At 53.6% G+C, this 18,308-nt stretch overlaps 1 protein-coding gene across 3 annotated transcripts in view; it reads right to left on the reverse strand.

Moving 5' to 3' along the window:
* FAM193A (family with sequence similarity 193, member A) overlaps nt 1–18,308 on the reverse strand; it is a 105,167-nt gene that overhangs the window by 3,080 nt on the left and 83,779 nt on the right. For all 3 annotated transcript variants that reach the window (XM_014533494.1, XM_014533495.1, XM_014533493.1), the window contains 6 exons: nt 8,937–9,135; nt 7,744–8,016; nt 6,350–6,632; nt 5,219–5,402; nt 3,875–4,105; nt 84–927 (listed from right to left, as the gene is read on the reverse strand). In XM_014533494.1, the coding sequence (XP_014388980.1) occupies nt 84–927; nt 3,875–4,105; nt 5,219–5,402; nt 6,350–6,632; nt 7,744–8,016; nt 8,937–9,135 (2,014 nt within the window). The remainder of the gene's footprint in view (nt 1–83; nt 928–3,874; nt 4,106–5,218; nt 5,403–6,349; nt 6,633–7,743; nt 8,017–8,936; nt 9,136–18,308) is intronic.

An 18,308-nucleotide genomic window follows, 5' to 3' on the forward strand; every position in this document is an offset into this window, starting at 1 on the left:
CATTGTTCTGGACACTGACAGCCACCGACACGAGCGGGGACACAGCGGGCACTGCTCTCTCAGCACAGACTCCCCCGATTTACCGAGCGAGCTGCCGGCTCTGTCTCCCTTCTTCTTCCGGCTCTTCTTGCTCTTGCCGCGGGGCTGTGGGGAGTCGGCCGGCACCGGCTTGCTGCTGTGCGCGGGCTCGCCGGGGCAGGCGGGCTCCGAGGGGCCTGGGCTGGCCTTCCCCTCCTTGACGTGGTTCAGCTGCTTCTTGTTGTTGTTGTTGCTGTTGGCTTTCCTGTCCTCTCGCTTCTGCTCCGCCAGGGAAGTGAGGTCGAGCACTTTCGCCTTTGGCTCAGTCTGAGGCCGGGGTCTGGGCTGGCTCTCGGAGGCTCTGGGGGGCTCCACGGGCCTCCTGCCAGCCTCGCTGCTGGCCTTCCCGGCCTGTTTTGGCTTTTGTTTGCCAGTCCCCTCCTTGTGTTGATGCATTATGTCCAGGAGAAAGGACAGCGGCTCCTGCTGCTTCCCCCCGACCCCCTCGGGCAGGAGGAGCTTGGAGTCCCTGTTGTCCCCGGGCTCCGCCTCCGGCCCGGGGTCAGCCTCCGGCCCAGGCTCTGTGTGGTTGGCGTGTCTGCACGGGGAGTGCGGTGAGGTTTCTGGTTCTTCGTTCTGCTCGAGGGAGCCGTTGTGCATGTGCACAGGGTCAGGCAGGGACTCCGCTGCCGCCTGCAAAGCCCCTGCCAGCACGCTCAGCTTGGGGCAGTCCTTACTCGGCCGCTCCTTCTTCTTCTTCTTCACGGCACGCAGCTTCTGGAGCTCCTGCAGCCGCTGCAGCTCCGCCGTGAGCCGCTCCTCCTCCTGCTCCTGCTGCCTCTGCTCCTCGCGGACATGCTCGTGCTCCCGGGCCCTGGCCTCCGCCTCCAGGCGCGCCTTCTCCTCCAGCTGCCAGGCGGAAAGAGAAGGCTGTCTGAGACATCAGTAAGCAATTGAAAAATTAACACATATGGAAAAATAAGAATTAAAAAATGAATCACATAGTAAGAATAGAAGCCCTGCCTGGTCAGCGTGGCTCAGTGGTTGATCATTGTCCCACGTACCAAGAGGCCACCGGTCTGATTCCCAGTCAGGGCACATGCCCAAGTTGCGGGTTTAGTCCCCAGTAGGAGGCGTGCAGGAGGCAGCCAATCAATGTTTCTCTCTCGTCGATGTTTCTATCTTTCCCTCCCTCCCTCTCTCTCTAAAATCAATAAAGACATTTTTTAAAAAGTTAAAAAAATCCCTAACCCGTTTGGCTCAGTGGATACAGCATCGGCCTAGGGACTGAAGGGTCCCAGGTTTGATTCTGGTCAAGGGCATGTACCTTGGTTGCGGGTACATCCCCAGTAGGGGGTGTGCAGGAGGCAGCTGATCAATGTTTCTAACTCTCTATCACTCTCTGTAAAAAAAATCAATAAAACATATTAAAAAAAAAGTTTAAAAAAAGAATATAAAACAAAAGGGCTATAATAAGCCAAAAGCTCTTATTAAAACACTAGAGGCCCGGTGCATGAAATTCATGCAGGGGGTGGGGGGTGTACCTCAGCCCGCCTGCCCCCTCTCACCGTCTGGGAGCCCTCAGGGGCAGGAGGCGACCTAGTGATCAGGGGAAGGTGATGCCCCCATCACACCTCTGCTGCTGCCACTGCTGGCAGCGCAAGCCTCAGCCGGCCCTGCTTACCTGAGCCTCGGGCAGCCCTGGGCAGCTGGGCAGCCACCATCCTTGAGGGTGTGGCCGTCAATTAACATATTCCCTCCTTATTGGCTGTGGGCGCTGCCATCTTTGTGATGGCTTGAGGGTCAATTAGCACTCTTTATTAGATAGGATACCTACCCCAAGTTATTTCACATATAGACTTACTTTATTTGGGGAAGGTGGTAGTTAATCCCTCATAGCCACTGACCAGACACAAAAAAACCAGGTGGAAGCTGCTGCCTGCCCCGCCCCCACGGCCGCTGCACATGGAGGTGACAGCCAACGGCACATGACCGTGCCCAGCACGCACCTGCCCAGGTGAAAGCTGAGGCATTTCTGTGCATCGACAGGACATGCAAACAGGTGCCCTAGGAAACAAACCCCCCTCCCAGCCTGGCACGCGGCCGGCACTCCTGAGCTGCCGTCACTAGTGTGCCAGGAGCAATGGTTTCTCCACGCCGCAGGGCGCGCTGACAGCAGGTTCCTCCTGCTTATCCCACGGCAGGACGTGCCTTTTCGTCGAGTGAAGACTCCCTTCATAGGGACGCGTCCTAGCAGCACAAATGGAAACGCTCCTTCTGTTTAGGTAACAAACCAGAGCCCCAAAGGGGGTGCCTGTCGGACACTCCGGCAAAAACAACGTGCACGGGAAGCGGAGCCCTCCCAGCTGAAGCTGTTCCTACATTTCAGGAGGCGTTCATTTAAGACCGAGTTGTCTTTTTGAAAAAATTTAATATAAAATTATGTTACAAATCAAATGATAGGTTTTAGAAAGCCAGCTTCACAATGAAGCACATTTCACAGGAGGAGCCCCCGGCTGCCCCGCAGGTGGCCTGGTGTCGGCTGGCAGGTGCCTCCTGGCGCAGGTCTGAGAACCCCCCAGGACGAAGCTACAGTGAACCCACAACCCACCGGGTGCCACCTTCACGTCAACAGCCGACTAGGAGGGAGACACAAAGCAACCTGTGGGTGGGTCACCTGCCCAATGGGGTGCTCAGGAGAGCACAGGGTGAGTGGGTGCTGAGGGGACCACGGTGGGCAGACTGGCCGCAAGGACAGAGGACAGGAGACCAGGGTGGGAGCCCCCTGACTAGCGTAGAGCCGACCCCGAGGCTTCGAGTGCCTGCGCAGGACGTCCCCAGGGCTCTGGACCCCTCCCCTCGGAGAGGCAGGGCACTTCCGATGGCGATACCTCGCTCTCCCCACTCCTGTGGGCTCTGCAGACCAGGTCTCCTGGGGCAGAACGGGCTCTCCGCCAAGTCCCTGGCGAGCCCCGCAGGTTTGGTGGGTCTGCCCCTCAGCAGGACAAGCACAGGCCCGAGAGCCACATGCTGACGCGGAGCCCAGGGGACCTGTGGGCCCTCCTCGGCCTCTGCCTGACCTCACGGCGACCTCACCTGCTCCCAGGGCAGCCCTTCTTGTGGTCAGAGCCCTGCAAGCTGCCACGTGCCTCGGCCCTGGTCTGCCTGCTGAGGGCTGGCCCTGGACCTGACGCCCTGCGGTGGCTGCACGAGGGAGACGGCTGGGCCTGCTGCCCGGGCTCCGTGGGGAGCCCTCCAGGAGAACTGGGTGGGTTCCTGAGGCGGCGTGCGACCATGAAGGGCAGGACACCTTGCAGTGACCGGCACACGGTCCCTGAGGGCCCCACTCACTTGCTGGACCTCAGGTCAAGTCCAGTCACACCCACCACGGGGTGGACCTGCCTCTGACACATCCCAGCCATGAGGTGAGGTGGGCACTGTCCAGGGCTGCCCACACGGCCATCACCTCCTCCGCCACCTGCACATCAATGCCATGAGCCGGGCCTCTTCCACGCGGACGGCCCCTGTGCCAAGGGACCTGTCCCGCCTCCTATCAGAGTCACTCGTTCAGCCAGTCAAAAGCCCACACCACCCCACTTCCTCTGCTTCCCTGGCACAGAGGCAGAGGGTCTGCACCCCGCCGGCCGGCCAGCACGAGGGCCTGAGGCTGGTTTGGGTCCACTAGCAAAGCCACAACACAAAGGGGCGATGCGTCCTAGACACAGCGTGGGGCTCCCAACAGCCTCCAGCTCAGGCCAGAGACAGGCAGGGGCTGTGGAAGCCACGCTGTGGCCAGTGCAGTGGCTCCAGGCCCTGCAGTCACAGTCCCCGCCGCCCTGGCGCGGGCGCAGGCTACCTTTCTCTGCTTGTGCCTCGCCCGCTTGGCGGCGCGCGTGCTGCTCACGGGCTTGGGCTCGGAGCTGTTGATGAACTGCAGCAGGTCCTCCACCCGGCGGTGGTCCACCACGCTCTCCCGCTCCGACAGCTGGTCCGCCTTCTTCGGCTGCTCCTCCTTCCTCTTGGTCAGCCGCAAGCGCAGCTTCTCCCTCATTTCTGCGTAATTCCTACTGGTGGGCGCGGCTGGTGGCTGAGACAACACGTGAAAACACGACCAGATTAAGCTTCAAGTTTCAATGACTTGGAAGAGAAACTTCAGACTATTTCTAAAATTAAACTTTTTGTTATTACCCAGTAATACATAAAAAAAATAAGGAAATAAGAGAAACAAATGGCTGGAAAAAAGAAAATCTATATATTCATAAAAGATCTGGTCAATTAAATGCAGCTATGTATAAAAGTAACTACTTTTAAATCAGAAAGAGCTAATTACACATACTGATCATCTCCTTCTATGTGAACAGTGTGGTCATCTTTCCTGTTGTGCCCACGTCCACCCTTGCATCTCTGTACCCACTGCAGGCTTCTTGCTCAGCCGAAAGGAAAAAGAACTGCCCTCCATCCCACGGCCAAGGTTTCTGACCAGCCCCTAAGCACACCACGGTCGAGGAGACGAGGCAGAGCTAACAGAACCCCTTGCCCTGCGGCCACCCGCTGGAGGGCTGGCGCGTCCTTGTCCAAGTCCGCCTGTGTCAATACCCTTTGTGTTCAAACAGGGAAGACAACCGTGTGCACATGTGTCCCCATGAGGCGGCTGACAGACCGGACACCCTGGCTGCCCACAGCTGGGCACTCCGTCGACCCCTATCCAATCAACTATTGTAAAACTCACCAACAGGCAAAAATGCCGTGATGAAAGCCTTATAGCTAAATCTTTGGACAAATGTTTTCATTATACCTTTAGGTCACAGCGGTTCTCAACCTGTGGGTCGCGACCCCTTTGGCGGTCGAACGACCCTTTCACAGGGGTCGCCTAAGACCACCCTGCATATCAGATATTTACATGACAATTCATAACAGTAGCAACATGACAGTTACGAAGTAGCAACGAAAATAATTTTATGGTTGGGTCACCACATGAGGAACTGTAGTTAAAGGGCCAGAAGGTTGAGAACCACTGCTTTAGGATAAGGACAACCTAGAAGTGGAATTGCTGTGTGAGACCAGACCTTGGTTTGAACTATGTTGCAAGTAAGTCCCCTGAATTCCAGCAGGCCTCGCAGCCTGTGTGTGCGGACTGTCACACTGACACGCGCGCGGCACTGACAGCTGCTGTCCCTGTCCCGGGGCAGCGCGCACTCACCCCGCCGTGCCCGAAGAATTCACAGTAGCAGCAGTCACAGTACTTGCCCTCCTTCTGGTTGGTGGAGGTGGAGGTGCTGGAGCTGTGCTCGGAGCAGCTGTCCTCGTCTGCGCTCTCGTCCCCATCGTCCTGCTGCGGGTCGTAGACGCCATTCTCGCAGCGGTGCCCTTCGCAGTCTGGGTCACTGTGAAACCGCACACGGGCCAGTCAGCAAGCAGCCACCCCTAGAGGCTCTGCCCCTCACCACCAGACCCAGGTCCACACGGACATGGGGGCCACAGTCGGGGGGCTGGGCGGCAGCGGGGCAAGGCGGTGCCTGAGGCTGGTGGTCACACACAGTCTCTCTACTGTCCCCACCACCGCTTTATCCTGGGGGGTGGGAGGTAGCTTTCAACAGGCAAGTTCAAAGGTAACAAAAACTGTCTTCACATAAAAACTGCACAGCCCTGGCCCGTGCGGCTCAGCGGGCTGGAGCGCTGTCTGTACACGGAAAGGTGGAGGGTTTGATTCTGGTTGGGGCACGTGCACAGGTGGCGGGTTTGGTCCCAGCTTGAGGCACGTTCGGGAGGAAACCAATGGATGTTTCACTCTCACATGGATGTTTCTCTCTCTTTCCCCCTCTCCCTTCCTCTCTCTCTAAAATGAATGAAAACATGTCTTCGGGTGAGAATTAAAAAATAATAAATGCATGACTTACATGCACACACGCACCTTAAGAAAAACAACAAAAAACAAAATAACAAAATAAACTGTCCAGCCCTGGCCAGTGCGGCTCGGTTGGCTGAACGTCGTCCGGTGCACCAAGTGGGGGGGTTTGGTTCCCGGTCAGGATGTGAATATGGGAGGCAACCGACAGATGTCTCTCCCTCGCCCTATCCCTTCCTCTCTCTGAAATCAATAAAAACATATTTAAAACAAAACAAAACTGTCAAGAGTTTGCTGTGTTGTACTTTGCTCAGAGTGTAACAAGTACAACTTAAAAGATACCCAAGGCGCGTTCCCTCCCCGCCGCACGGCACGGGTCAGCCACTGCCGGCACCAGGGGCAGAGCTCCCACAGCTCTTCCGGTGTCAGGTGCTCAGCACCCAGCCTCCAACGTGTCCTGGCCTCTACCTCCAGGACCGGGCTCACCTGCAGACGCTTGGAGGCGCGCTGATGGGACCGTCTGTGCTGGGGGCCGTGGGGGCGACCGAAGCAGGACAGAAGCTCTTGCGCGTGTCCACAAACCCAGGAGAGGTGGCTGCACTTTTGGGGAAGGCGGGGGCTGCAAGGTTTGACAGGTGAGGCGTGGAGGCTGGTGCGAGGGGGGCGGGGGCGAGCGCGGGGAGTGGCGCCAGGCCGGTGGGGCTGTTCCTCGGGGCGGCGGGCACCGCGTGCCTGTGCTCCTCCTTGCTGATGCCGTGGAAGACCTCGCCTGCGTCAGACATGGAGTCGTGCCAACAGCTCAGGTCAGACACACATTCCTAATCCTCTTAGGACTTTCTACCAATTTTTTTGTCTAATTATGTTCAAATCTATAGAAAAGTTGAAGGAAACAGTCAAAGAAACACCCAGTACCCTTCACCTGGATGCATGACCAGTTACCATTTTTTCCTTTTTCCTTCATTTCTGACACACACGCCCCTACATACTCTGTTTGGCACAGGCCCTGGAAAGGATGCACACGTCACTGTGACCACACAGCACCTCGCACCAGGCACCCGCCATGAAGGACGCTCTCGGTCCTGAACACCTTCTGCCCCCCACCCCAGCACAGCCCTTTCCCGCACGTCCTTCCGAGCTGCCCCGCCCGCTCTAACTCGCCCTGGCACCCTCTGAGCAGAGCAGCCGCCACCAGCTGCAGCGGGTCCCAGGTCAGACTGAGCGGACATCCCTGGGCCCGTGGCCCGCCAAGGCCATGCTGTGCCTCCTGTCTGCCCGCCCAAGAGCACCTGAGGCTGCTCCGTGGTGGTGCCACCTCCAGGCAGGGGCACCATGTTCCCCCCTTGTGAAATGTGAGAACATCCAAGGTTCTCAACACCACCGAGGGTGTCACCCGGCTTCCCCTTTCCTCGTTCTTGCTCACACAGCGACCATGACCTTCTCTTCCCCAGGCAGCAGCAGCCGCCCTACCAGTCCCTCCTGAGCACCAGGACTCCTCCCTTCCACCATGTGCTGGGAGCTGCTCCAACACTCCGTGCTATGCACACGGTGCCCCTGGCCAGCGCGGGCCCTCTGTGCCAGCTCCTGTGCCCCGCCACCTGCCCGTCTGATGGCTCCCCTGCTTCCTGCTTTCCTGTGGGCTCGGATCCGAGTGTGACAGCACACCACCTGCTCACCAGCGATGCCCACAGGCACACTGTCCACGAGGTTCTGCTTTTAGATGTCTGTGCTCACCACAGCAGGCACAGAGATGAAAGGCAGGACCCATGTGGCCGAGCCCCAGAGGACACGTGACAGTGGGATTCTCTTGGGGCGTGAACACTGCTAATGACACCGAGCCTCCGGCCAGGCCAGCCAAGGGCCCCGCCAGCAGCAGGCCTTACCTACGGAAGGAGGCCTCTTGGACGACACTTTGAACTGGCTGTTGCTTGACTGCACCGTGGTGGCCGTGCAGGACACGGAGGAGGTGGCTGAGGAGGTGGCCATCACCACTTTGTTCGCTTCCATGAAAGCGTCTTGGAAGCTGTACAGGCATTTCTTTCTTGCAGCGTTTCTTTTCTCTTTACAGTCCAGACCTGTGGGCGAGCCACTGCTCGGCGGTGGTGGGAGGGTGTCGGGTCTTGTTTCTGAGAATGTTGGCCCTAATATTTCACTCCCTTTAGAGACAAAAGGGAAAATTAAGGCTTCTAAAGAAACGGCGTTTAGCTACAATTAAAGAGCACTCGCAGGTTACACTCTTCCTGCTGGGGCTGCTCTGCAGTGAGCCTTCTCCTGGGACGACCGAGTGCGCTGGCGTTTACGCAAAAAGAAAACTCACTGAGCACCTGCTGTGTCAAGACCTGTGCTCGGTGCTTCCCACAAGTTTTCTTTTATGTCTTAGAACTGCCTTCTGAGCTTGGTAGTATTATTCCCATCCTAAAGATGAAGAAACTGAGGCTCAGAGAGGCTAAGCAACTTGCCCAAGGTCACACAGCTAGAAACCCTTTCTAGGCACAGACCAGACAGATGTCCAGTCTAGCTTGCTGTTCTGAGCACATGCAGGGGCTGGGCGTGGGGCTGCCAGGGGCTCTAACCACATGAAGACAGAGATGAGGGGTAGGTAGCAGCCCCTTAGGCACCCGGCTCTCAAGTGACAGCTGCGCCTCAGCGGCTGGGAGGGTGGAGTTGTTAGAGGGACAAGTCCCATTAAGGGTCAGTACAGAAACAGAGAAAAGGAAGATAAGTGACAACACTTGAGTCGGCTGTGGCACTGCTGCCCCACCCTGTGCACTGGGCCATGTCTGGTTACCACCCCTGCTCGAGAACCCTGGAGACAAGACCCTCAGCAGCACTTGGCAGCAGAGCTGGGCGTCAGCCGGGCCCCTGCTATGGCCGTGGCTGTGACAGATGTGGAGGGAGGGGGCAGCATGGGCGGGCCCAGGGCCGCCCATCGGAGGCAGAGGCCGGGGAGCAGCAGCCTGGGCACGGCTGCACGAGGGCCCGCCCTCTGGGGCTTCCAGGGGAGAACACGGCCAGACGGCCATCCACTCAGCTCGGTCATCGGAAAACTTGAATAAAGTTTGAACAGGTTCCTTACCAGAAATTGTATCTGGCAGGAAAGTGCCAGGACTCCAGTTCTTATCATTCATCACTTCTGATCCCCACAGACTTATAAACTTAGAACTATTCCACTCTGGAGCAGTCCCAAAACAGCTCGGGTAAATATGGTCTTGAAGAGATGCATTGAATACCTGATGCTTATTTGTGTGATTCTGAACAGGTGCTGGCGGTAAAGCCTACAAGAAAAAAGTTCTAATCACATATCAACATTCATATCTGCTCACCCAGGCCATGAGGCTAGACCAGCCGTGGGCAAACTACGGCCCGCGGGCCGGATCCGGCCCGTTTGAAATGAATAAAACTTAAAAAAAAAAAAAAGACCGTACCCTTTTATGTAATGATGTTTACTTTGAATTTATATTAGTTCACACAAACACTCCATCCATGCTTTTGTTCCGGCCCTCCGGTCCAGTTTAAGAACCCATTGTGGCCCTCGAGTCAAAAAGTTTGCCCACCCCTGGGCTAGACAGACGAGTCACTTCTGGAAGCCTTGGGGGACGCGCTTGGCGAACACGTCTTACAGGGCTGGTGGCGCGTCTACACCACAGGTCACACGGAAACCAGGTGGGAGGTGAAAGCAACCGATGCCTCAAGAAATACATGAAGCAGCCCCGAGACAGCTCAGGAGCTTCTAACACTCCCCTCGCCACACGGTCAGCGTGGTCATTGGCCTAAGACCTGCTCCTCGGGCTACTCCCCTCTGACCCTGTCATTATTCCTGCTAAAAAGGAAACTCTGGAATCACCGAAAAAAACATGGCAAACCCTTACACGGTGCTCTCACGTGGGCAAAGGGCGTGCACTCTGAAGAACTACTCGTTTTGTGCTGCTCGGAGGCTGAGGCCCTTGGGGCAGCCCCATCCCAGAAGGGAGCAGGTGCCCTCCAGCCGTCCCTCCCCTCCCTCAGCAGCCTCCCCACCTGCAGGGCTGCTCCGCAGTAGGAGGGGCTTCTGAATGGAAAGAGAGCGGTGACTCCCGCTTCCGATGCCAGCGCGTCCCACTGCGCTTCTGATGCAGTCACAGTGGTAGCTGTGGTCCCGCTGTCCTTCCTGCTCACCCAGCCCCTGGACACACTGGCCTTCCCTTGGTCCTCAAACCCCCAGCTCCTCCTTGACCCCGATCTTCACTCATGCCGTGTCCATGTTCTAGAACATCCTCTGCTCTCCGTCTCACTGAATGACAGTCACCCTTCAGGACTGTCACTTCCTCAGAGAAGCCATCTCTGACTCTGGCCTCACCACCTAACACCAAGCCCAAGCCATGGGCCTTCCATTAAACACAAGAAAGCCACCATTTTCCCTCTTAGCACTCGTGGCACTTGTAATTCAAGACTTACTTGTGCCCAGTGGTTCAATGTCGGCCTTCCCTCCAATTCTGTAAGCTTCATGAGGGAGCGGGCCACCCGGTTCCTGGCCAAGGCCGGGCCCTCGGCTTTCCCCAGCAGCCCTGGGCCCAGGACTGCCCCCTAAAGCTACAGCCTGCCCTTGGGGACCACGCCTGGGAGCCCCACCCTCTGGGACACACAACTGAGCAGAGTGCTGTACACTCGAGAGCGGGGCAGTTGGGTTTGGAAGGATTCCCAAGAGCAGGTGATGGTTTGGCAGAACCCTGGGGCCTGGCTAGGGTGAGAGGAAGGGGAACAGCAGGGGGCAGGGCACAGGGGCCAAATGAGATAACTTTGTGTGACTTTTGTGCTGAGGGGCTAGGGAGCTACAGAGGGTGGTAAGCAGCAGGGGCGATGACCTGGTCGGGTGATGAGAAAGACCAATCTGGGCAGGGGGGGGAGTGAGCCACAAGAGGAAAGGATGAGAAATGGTGAAGTGACAGCCACAAAGATGAGGACGACAGAAGGAAGCCTGGTGGCGTCGGGACAACAGCTGTGACTGGACGTCTGGCTCCTTCCTGGCAGGTGTCAGGGACGCAGCTGGGTGTGAACTCTGGTCCCATTCTCAGCCTTCAGGCTGCAGTCTCAAGGGTTCAGATGTCAGCTCTCCCTTTCACTAGCTGTGTGACCTTAGGCAAATTACTGCACCTTTCTGTGCTTTCGTTTTCTCCTAAGTAATATGGAAATACCTACCTCCAGGGGCTGTGGGAGGGACGGAATCAGACAGTGTCTGTCAAGTGTTCAGCACACTGCCTGGCCACAGTAACCATTTGGTGCTGTGTGTGTGGACCATTACCCTCCCTAAGACTGTGGTCCCCACACACAGACCCACCCCCACGCAGGCTCTGCTGCCCTCCCAGGCGTCATTCCATGTGGGCGGTTTTGTGCCCCTCCTGACCTTGACCGGGCTCAGGGAGGCAAAGATGCAGGGTGAACTGGAATGAGATTCGAGACTTGAAAGTGGGAAGAAACAGGTTTGCACTGGCCACCCAGGGTCACAGTGGGAGCCTGAGCTGGCCGCTCTGCAGGGGACCCACGGGCAGAGAGAACAAGACCGGATGTCCGCAGAGGAGAGGCACACCACCAGCTGCTGTGCTGAGAAGGACTGATGGGAAGTCACTGACTGGCAGGTTCTGAGTCGTGAAGACACTCTGCTAAGGGGCAGAAATGCCCAGCAGGTGGAACCAGCGGCTCCTCCCAGCCAGCCCAGCTGGTGACCTCGGCACAACAGAAACACCTGCCGGGCTCCCCAGCTTCTTCTCAAGTACTTCCCACGCAGCCCCCCAGGCCCGGTGCGATGCCTGGCTGACAACCTGGACCTACAACCACATGGGTCCAGAGAGCTCTTCTTACCCTTTGCATCACCTCCCCAGCATCACCTCCTCTGCCAAACCCACCCCCAGGCTCACAGTTAGAGTCCCCTCTTCACGAATACTTTCCTACTTGGCACCTACGATTTCTAAGGTAGATCAGAGCACTGGATTCTCAAGTCTGAGCATGTTTCTGTCTTCTCTTGAGCCTCTGAGGTTCCTGACAACGGGGACCAGGCACACTGGTTCTATGCTCCGAGCGGGAAGCACAGGCCTGGCACGAGTGGGTACGTAAGAATGCTGAGCGGAGTCCAGCCTGGAGAAGTCAGGGGCCTGGCTGTGAGACGGGGAGGTGGAAACGTACGCCAATGGCTCTTCATTCGTTTCACACCCTCCGCTAAGCAAATCCACTCAGAACAGGAGACCCAGCTATCCCTCCACAGGGAGCGAGGGCGCAGGACAGGCTGTGTCTGCATGCATGCTTGTGCAGGAGACACCGACCAACCTCGACATCTGTGGCTTTCTTCAGAAAGACAGGCGCCCGCCAGGCTCACGGTTCTCGGCCGCACCGCGGGCAGCACACCCGTGATCCAAGCAGGAAAGAAGTCCCTCACCGTGGGAGCGCTACTGCGCAGACACCCACACCTCCAGGGCTCCACGCCGCTTCACGAACACAAGTGCTGAACTGCTCTCCACTCTGAGACAAAAGTGGTTCACAAGAAAACTACCCTTTTGCTTTAAATGCAAGCTCCAAGGCACGCACGCACCCAGCCAACCAGTGGCCTTCACTAAGCCCGCTGAGTCCACGCACACGACCAGGCAGCCCCAGAGCCACGTGGGCAGGGGCAGAAGATGGCGAGCCACGACACACGCACGGGAGGGACTGCCCACACCGAGCTTCAGAGGGAGACCACAGAGGCGGACGCCACCTGTGCTCCTTCCTCCTAAGCTCCCCCCACTCCTGCAGAGGCAGGAAAGAGGCGAGAGCGCTGCTCTGCTCGGTGCTGCCAGTTCTCGGGCCAGAAGAACCGAGCACGGCCTCTGAGACAAATGCAGACACAGGCCCCACAGGCCCCGGTGCAGCCATCTGCCCCGAGCTGCTCAAGAGCTTTCCTCTCCCTCAGATTCCCACCTGCACTGCCATGAGCTGGACCGAACCCTCTGCAGTGGGTGTGCTGAGTGACCCCGGAGGGAGGTGACAGACAGGAGTGGCCACTTCAGCAACTCCCCTCGATGCATCCAAGTCCCTGAGGGCCGCCTGGAGACCACCTTCACAGAGTCCTCGGTCCCACGCAGAACGCAGGACCTCTCTCCCCTTCATGCCTAGACCCTCTGCTCGCATGGGGAGTGTTTCCCATGTTTTCCAGACCGAAAGGACGGGATTCAAGTTGGGAGCCTCAGAGGCCAGTCCAGAGTCTGGCCCCGCAGCCGTGACCCACTGCTCCTGGGGCAGGCGGCAAGCCCGGGGTGAACTGCCTCCAGCTCATGTGTGCGCTTCTCTGGAAGGTCACGCGCAGTTCCCCTCTGCTGGGGCTCTGTCCACTAAGGCGGATAAATGGCATGAAACACTTTTGTAACAAGTGCTGAGCCACTGAGAAAGCAAGGAAAGCCTTTCCCAAATAAATGATAACATGACAAGAAAAAACAGGGCCAGGTGGAGGTGGGGAGAAAGAGGCTGCCCCAAGGGCTCACACACCAGATGGCAGTGGTGGGGGATGGATCCATGGTCCCACAGGCAGGAGAGCGGGAGGGCCCAGGGGGGGTCACTGCCCCTGGGGTACCTGACGCCAGCACACGGAAGCCTACTTTTGAGGAACCATCCTGCGTGGGGCTGGGGCTGGTTTCTCAGAGGAGGATGCACGGAACAGGAGCGCGTAATCACAAGCTACCACACGTGTACGGAGCCACGCAGCAGCAGCAGCAACAGCAGGTCTACAGCCTCAAGGCTTCGTTCAAAGAGAATGACGACATGTAAAGGCTTCAAGAGAAGCAAGAACGTGATCGAGGAACAGGAGTATATAAAAGTTGCTAATATATTTGAAAAATAAATACTGAAGCTTAGAAATAAGAATTAGACTTGGAATTAAAAACTCAAAATTTAAGTTATACACAATAACAGAATCACTTAACTTGGAGACTGATCCAAAAAGGTTCTCAGAACGGACTGAGAAACAAGGAGATGAGAAATAGGAAGGCGAGCTTCAGAGTGAAGAACAGAACTAGAAGGATTCATCAGAGGTTCAGAGAGACATGACAGAAGGGTAGAGAGAGAATAAAACGATAAAATGGCTGAAAATTATCAGGCAGGAAATTGAAAATGATTATTATGCTAAGGCTTTGAATGGAAAAAGCAGACAATATGCAAGAACAAATGAGTAATGCGAAGAGATGGAAACTCTAAGAAATAATAAAAAAGAAATGCTAGAAGTAAAAAACACTGTAAGAGAAACAAATTCTGCTTTTGATGAGCTAGCTGATCAGTAGAATGGACACAACCAAGGAAAGAATCAGTGAGCTTCAAGATATGTCAATAGAAACTTCTCAAATGTGTTTATAATACAAGGAAAAGGAGAAACAAGAATAAAAACTCACCATCTTGCCCTAACCGGTTTGGCTCAGTGGATAGAGCATCAGCCTGCGGACTCAAGGGTCCCAGGTTCGATTCCGGTCAAGGGCATGTACCTTGGTTGTGGGCACAGCCCCAGTAGGGGGTGTGCAGGAGGCAGCTGATCGATGTTTCTCTCTCATCGATGTTTCTAACTCTCTATCCCTCTCCCTTCCTCTCTGTAAAAAATCAATAAAATATATTTTAAAAAAACACAAAAAACAGAAATCTGTGTGTTGTTCTGATTTTTTTTTCTGGGAAAAAAAAGTGATAGATGACCCACAAATGATGTGAAACTGTGACCTGGTGTCTTAAAGGTACAGGGACTCATCTAGCCCCTCAACCACCATCACCAAAAAAAACACACAACAACAAAAAACCCCACAAAACCACAAAAAACAAAAACAGAACAAAACATCCAAGAATGTGGGACAATTTCAAAAGATGCAACATACAGTAACTGAAACACCAGAAGGGGGGGAAAAAAGGACAGAAGAAATATTTAAAGCCATAATACTGAGACTTTTCCAAAATTAATGACAGACACGAAACCAAAGATCCAGGAAGCTCAGAGAATACTAAATAGAACAAATACCCCAAAATGTACACCTTGGCACATCATATACAAACTGCAGAAAACCAAAGATGAAAGGAAAATCTCGAAAGCAGTCTGGGGGCAGGGGAGAGAAGGAGCCCATGTGTTTATAAAACAAGGAAAAGAATTACAGAGGACATCTCATCAGAAACCACTGAGCAAGTAAAGAGTGAAGTCAAATATGTTTAAAGTGTTGAAAGAAAAAAAAAACCACCAACCTAGAATTCGGTATCCAGCGAAATTATCCTTCAAAAGTGAAGGAGAAATAAAGACTTCCTCAGACAAACAAAACCTGAGGGAACTCATTGCCAGCAGACATGCCCTGCAAGAAATGTTAAAAGATTTTCTTCAGACAGAAATAAAATAATATAGGTCAGAAACTTAGATCTACATAAAGAAGGGAGAGCAAAGGAGAAGGAATAAATAAAAAGTAAAATAAAATCTCTTGTATTTCTTATTAATTAACTAAAATACAATTTTGTTTAAAGTAATAATAGCAACAAGGTACTATTGGTGATTATGGATAAATGAAAATAATGACAGTGCATTGCAAGGGATGGGAGGGCGGGGTTGGGAATAATTGTTAAAAGGCACCTACACTACACATGAAGCAGAACAGTGTTATTTGAAGGAGACTTAGATTAGTTAAATGTACCTTCTAATACAACTGTTAAGAATGTTCAAAATAAGGATAATTGATATACTAAGAGAAGAGATTAAATGGAATCAGAAAATTCTCAATTAAAAGTAGAAAAGGCAGAAAAAGAAGCATCTGGCACCAAGTAGAGAGCATTACAGTGCTCGCTTCGGCAGCACATGCAGTAAAATAAAAAAACTGCACAAACATGACTGCTCTTAATCCAAACACACTGAGCCCTGCCCAGTGTGGCTCAGCTGGTTGGGCATTTTAAGAATCAATTTAAAAAAAATCATTTTTGAAAATAGATATATATTTTTAAAAATCACTTTAAATGGTTTAAATATACCAATGAAATGACGAGATGATCAGATTATATAAGCAGGATCCAAATATATATATGTGTGTTCATAAGAAACACACTGAGTTCACAGACCCCTTTCAGTTAAAAGAACGGGACGGACATGTCCTGTACTAACACGAAGCAGAAGCGGGAGCAGCTCCACTCACTTGACACACCAGACTGTAGAGCAGGGAAATGTCAGGATAGTCCCTACTGAGAACAGGTCCATCCCCCAAGCATGTGCAACAACCCTCAACATGCAAGCACCTAGCCACACAGCGTCACAGCACGGAGACAGAAACGGAGACAACTACAAGGAGACAGAAGACCCCGCGGTGATGGTTGGAGACGTCAGCCCGCCTCCGTCAGAGGGACAGAGCCAGCAGACAGGGCTCAGCGGGAACAGAGCTGAACCAGCGGCACCCCTAACTCACGGCACGTAACTGCCATCCAACAGCGGCAGGTCGCACATGCTCCTCAAGCTCACGTGGAACTTTCACTAAGTTCGACCCCACTCTGGACCCTAAAGCACACCCTCACACATCGGAAATAATTGACACAGACAGTGCCTGTTCTCAGAGCACAACGGAAGTGAAGGAGGAACCAATACGGAAAGGTCGCTGGGAATCCCCACTATTTGGAACTACCCTGTTGCCGTTTTGATTTCTTTTCTAATATTTCGTTACTGTATTTTCTCCTGCAACTACCTTTAACTTTCAAATAACTCACACCTCACATATAAGTCAAATGCATCACTGGTATGAAGACATCAGAAAATAGAAATCGTCTTCAAGTTTTCCTAATTTTAAGAAAGTAAAATTTTCATAATACTCATCCCAAACATTTTACTTACTAAAGATTCACCCACAATGGCCAAAGTATGAATCACTACGACAATGATATCAAGTCTTAAAAGTGACAACTTCCATTTCCAGAGCAGAAATCCCTGAAGGCCCTGACAAGGCAGAAAGGGAAGCAGGTCAGAAGTGCCTGAGTGCAGGCCTGCCCTCCGCACTCAGCACCCACTGCCCCCTCCCGGCTACAACCGGGCATCACGCTGAGCACCCTGGCCTCTGAGACCTGCTCCGATGGCGCTGAAGTGTCTTCCCTGCTAAGGCAGCCCGTCTGCTCTCTCCAGGCACTTCCACCACCTCTTACGGGGCTGGGAACACCTTGTGCATTCAACTAAGTCAACCCAACTCAAATAATACAAACTTACTCTGTAAGACCTGGTGGGAGACGAGGCAAGCTTGTTTAGAGAAAAACATATTTATAGCAGGTAAAAAGAAAATACTTTGCCAAATGCACCTTATTTTTCCAAATAAAGAAGACATCCAGCTAATGTACTCTCAATGCATCAGTAAACAGTGTTGACGTCAACAGCACAGTGGCTGAAACAGAGCTCCACAGCCTGTCCTCCGATTCGCCTTTATGACCGTGAGTACAGCCATCGGCCGGAGTAAAGCCCACCAGGTACCAAAGACACAGATAAGCTCCCAGATGTTATTTCCTTCCTATCCCTCTGTAGATCGCCTGGACATCTGAGAAAAGCCCACAGGCCCAGCCAGCGTGGCTCAGTGACTGAGCATTGATTGACCTATGAACCAGGAGGTCACAGTTCAATTCCTAGGTTGCAGGCTCGATCCCCAGTGTGGGGCATTCAGGAGGCAGCCAATCAATGATTCTCTCTCATCAATGATGTTTCTATCTCTCTCTCCTTTCCTTTCTGAAATCAATAATTTTTAAAAAGCCCCAAAGCCTGGGGAAGGCAGTGCAGTGTTTAACTGGTGTCCCATTCCCCTTTGGGAATAATCAATTTCACAACTTGACTTGAAGATTTTCAGGAACTAACTCTGGCACAGCTTCTGCTAACAAGAGTTTATAAGAGAACATTCTATACCTTCTCTCACAACACAGGAAACAGAACTCTCTTCCGGTAAGACAGGGTGAACACCCCCCACCTTACACATGCACCCAGGGGGGCAGAGGCTGCACACTGGGCAGACCCTGAACACAGCCTGGCTTTGGTCACAGCAAGGCCTCAGTAAATGTCACCACCAAGTTTTGCGACTTTAAGCAAAACGATGTGTAAGAAACCAGTTTACCCCACGATAATCAACATAAACAGAGCTAGGCTCCTATAGCATCTCAATGACGTTATGAAACGATGTTTTGACCAAAACGACGTTATTCCAGGACTTGCGGTCTATGCCTGAAAATGCTACTTAAACCGCTCTATTAACAAAGGCACCGTTACAAGTTCAAAATGAGGAATATTCAACCCAACACAATTTAAGTATAAGTGTGGGTATAGTTCCCAAGTACTTACTGTAATAGAACATGGTAAAAGGATTCCATTTCATTCTAAAGAGGCGGTTTGAATCCCTGATGTGTGCCCTTGCCCAGCATAAAACAGCGAAGCCCACTCCTGGGCTTCCCCCTCACAGTGCCACCCTTTGGGGAAGAAAACGTGCAC

Source organism: Myotis brandtii, unplaced genomic scaffold (assembly GCF_000412655.1).
Source record: "Myotis brandtii unplaced genomic scaffold, ASM41265v1 scaffold986, whole genome shotgun sequence".
Lineage (NCBI taxonomy): Eukaryota > Metazoa > Chordata > Mammalia > Chiroptera > Vespertilionidae > Myotis > Myotis brandtii.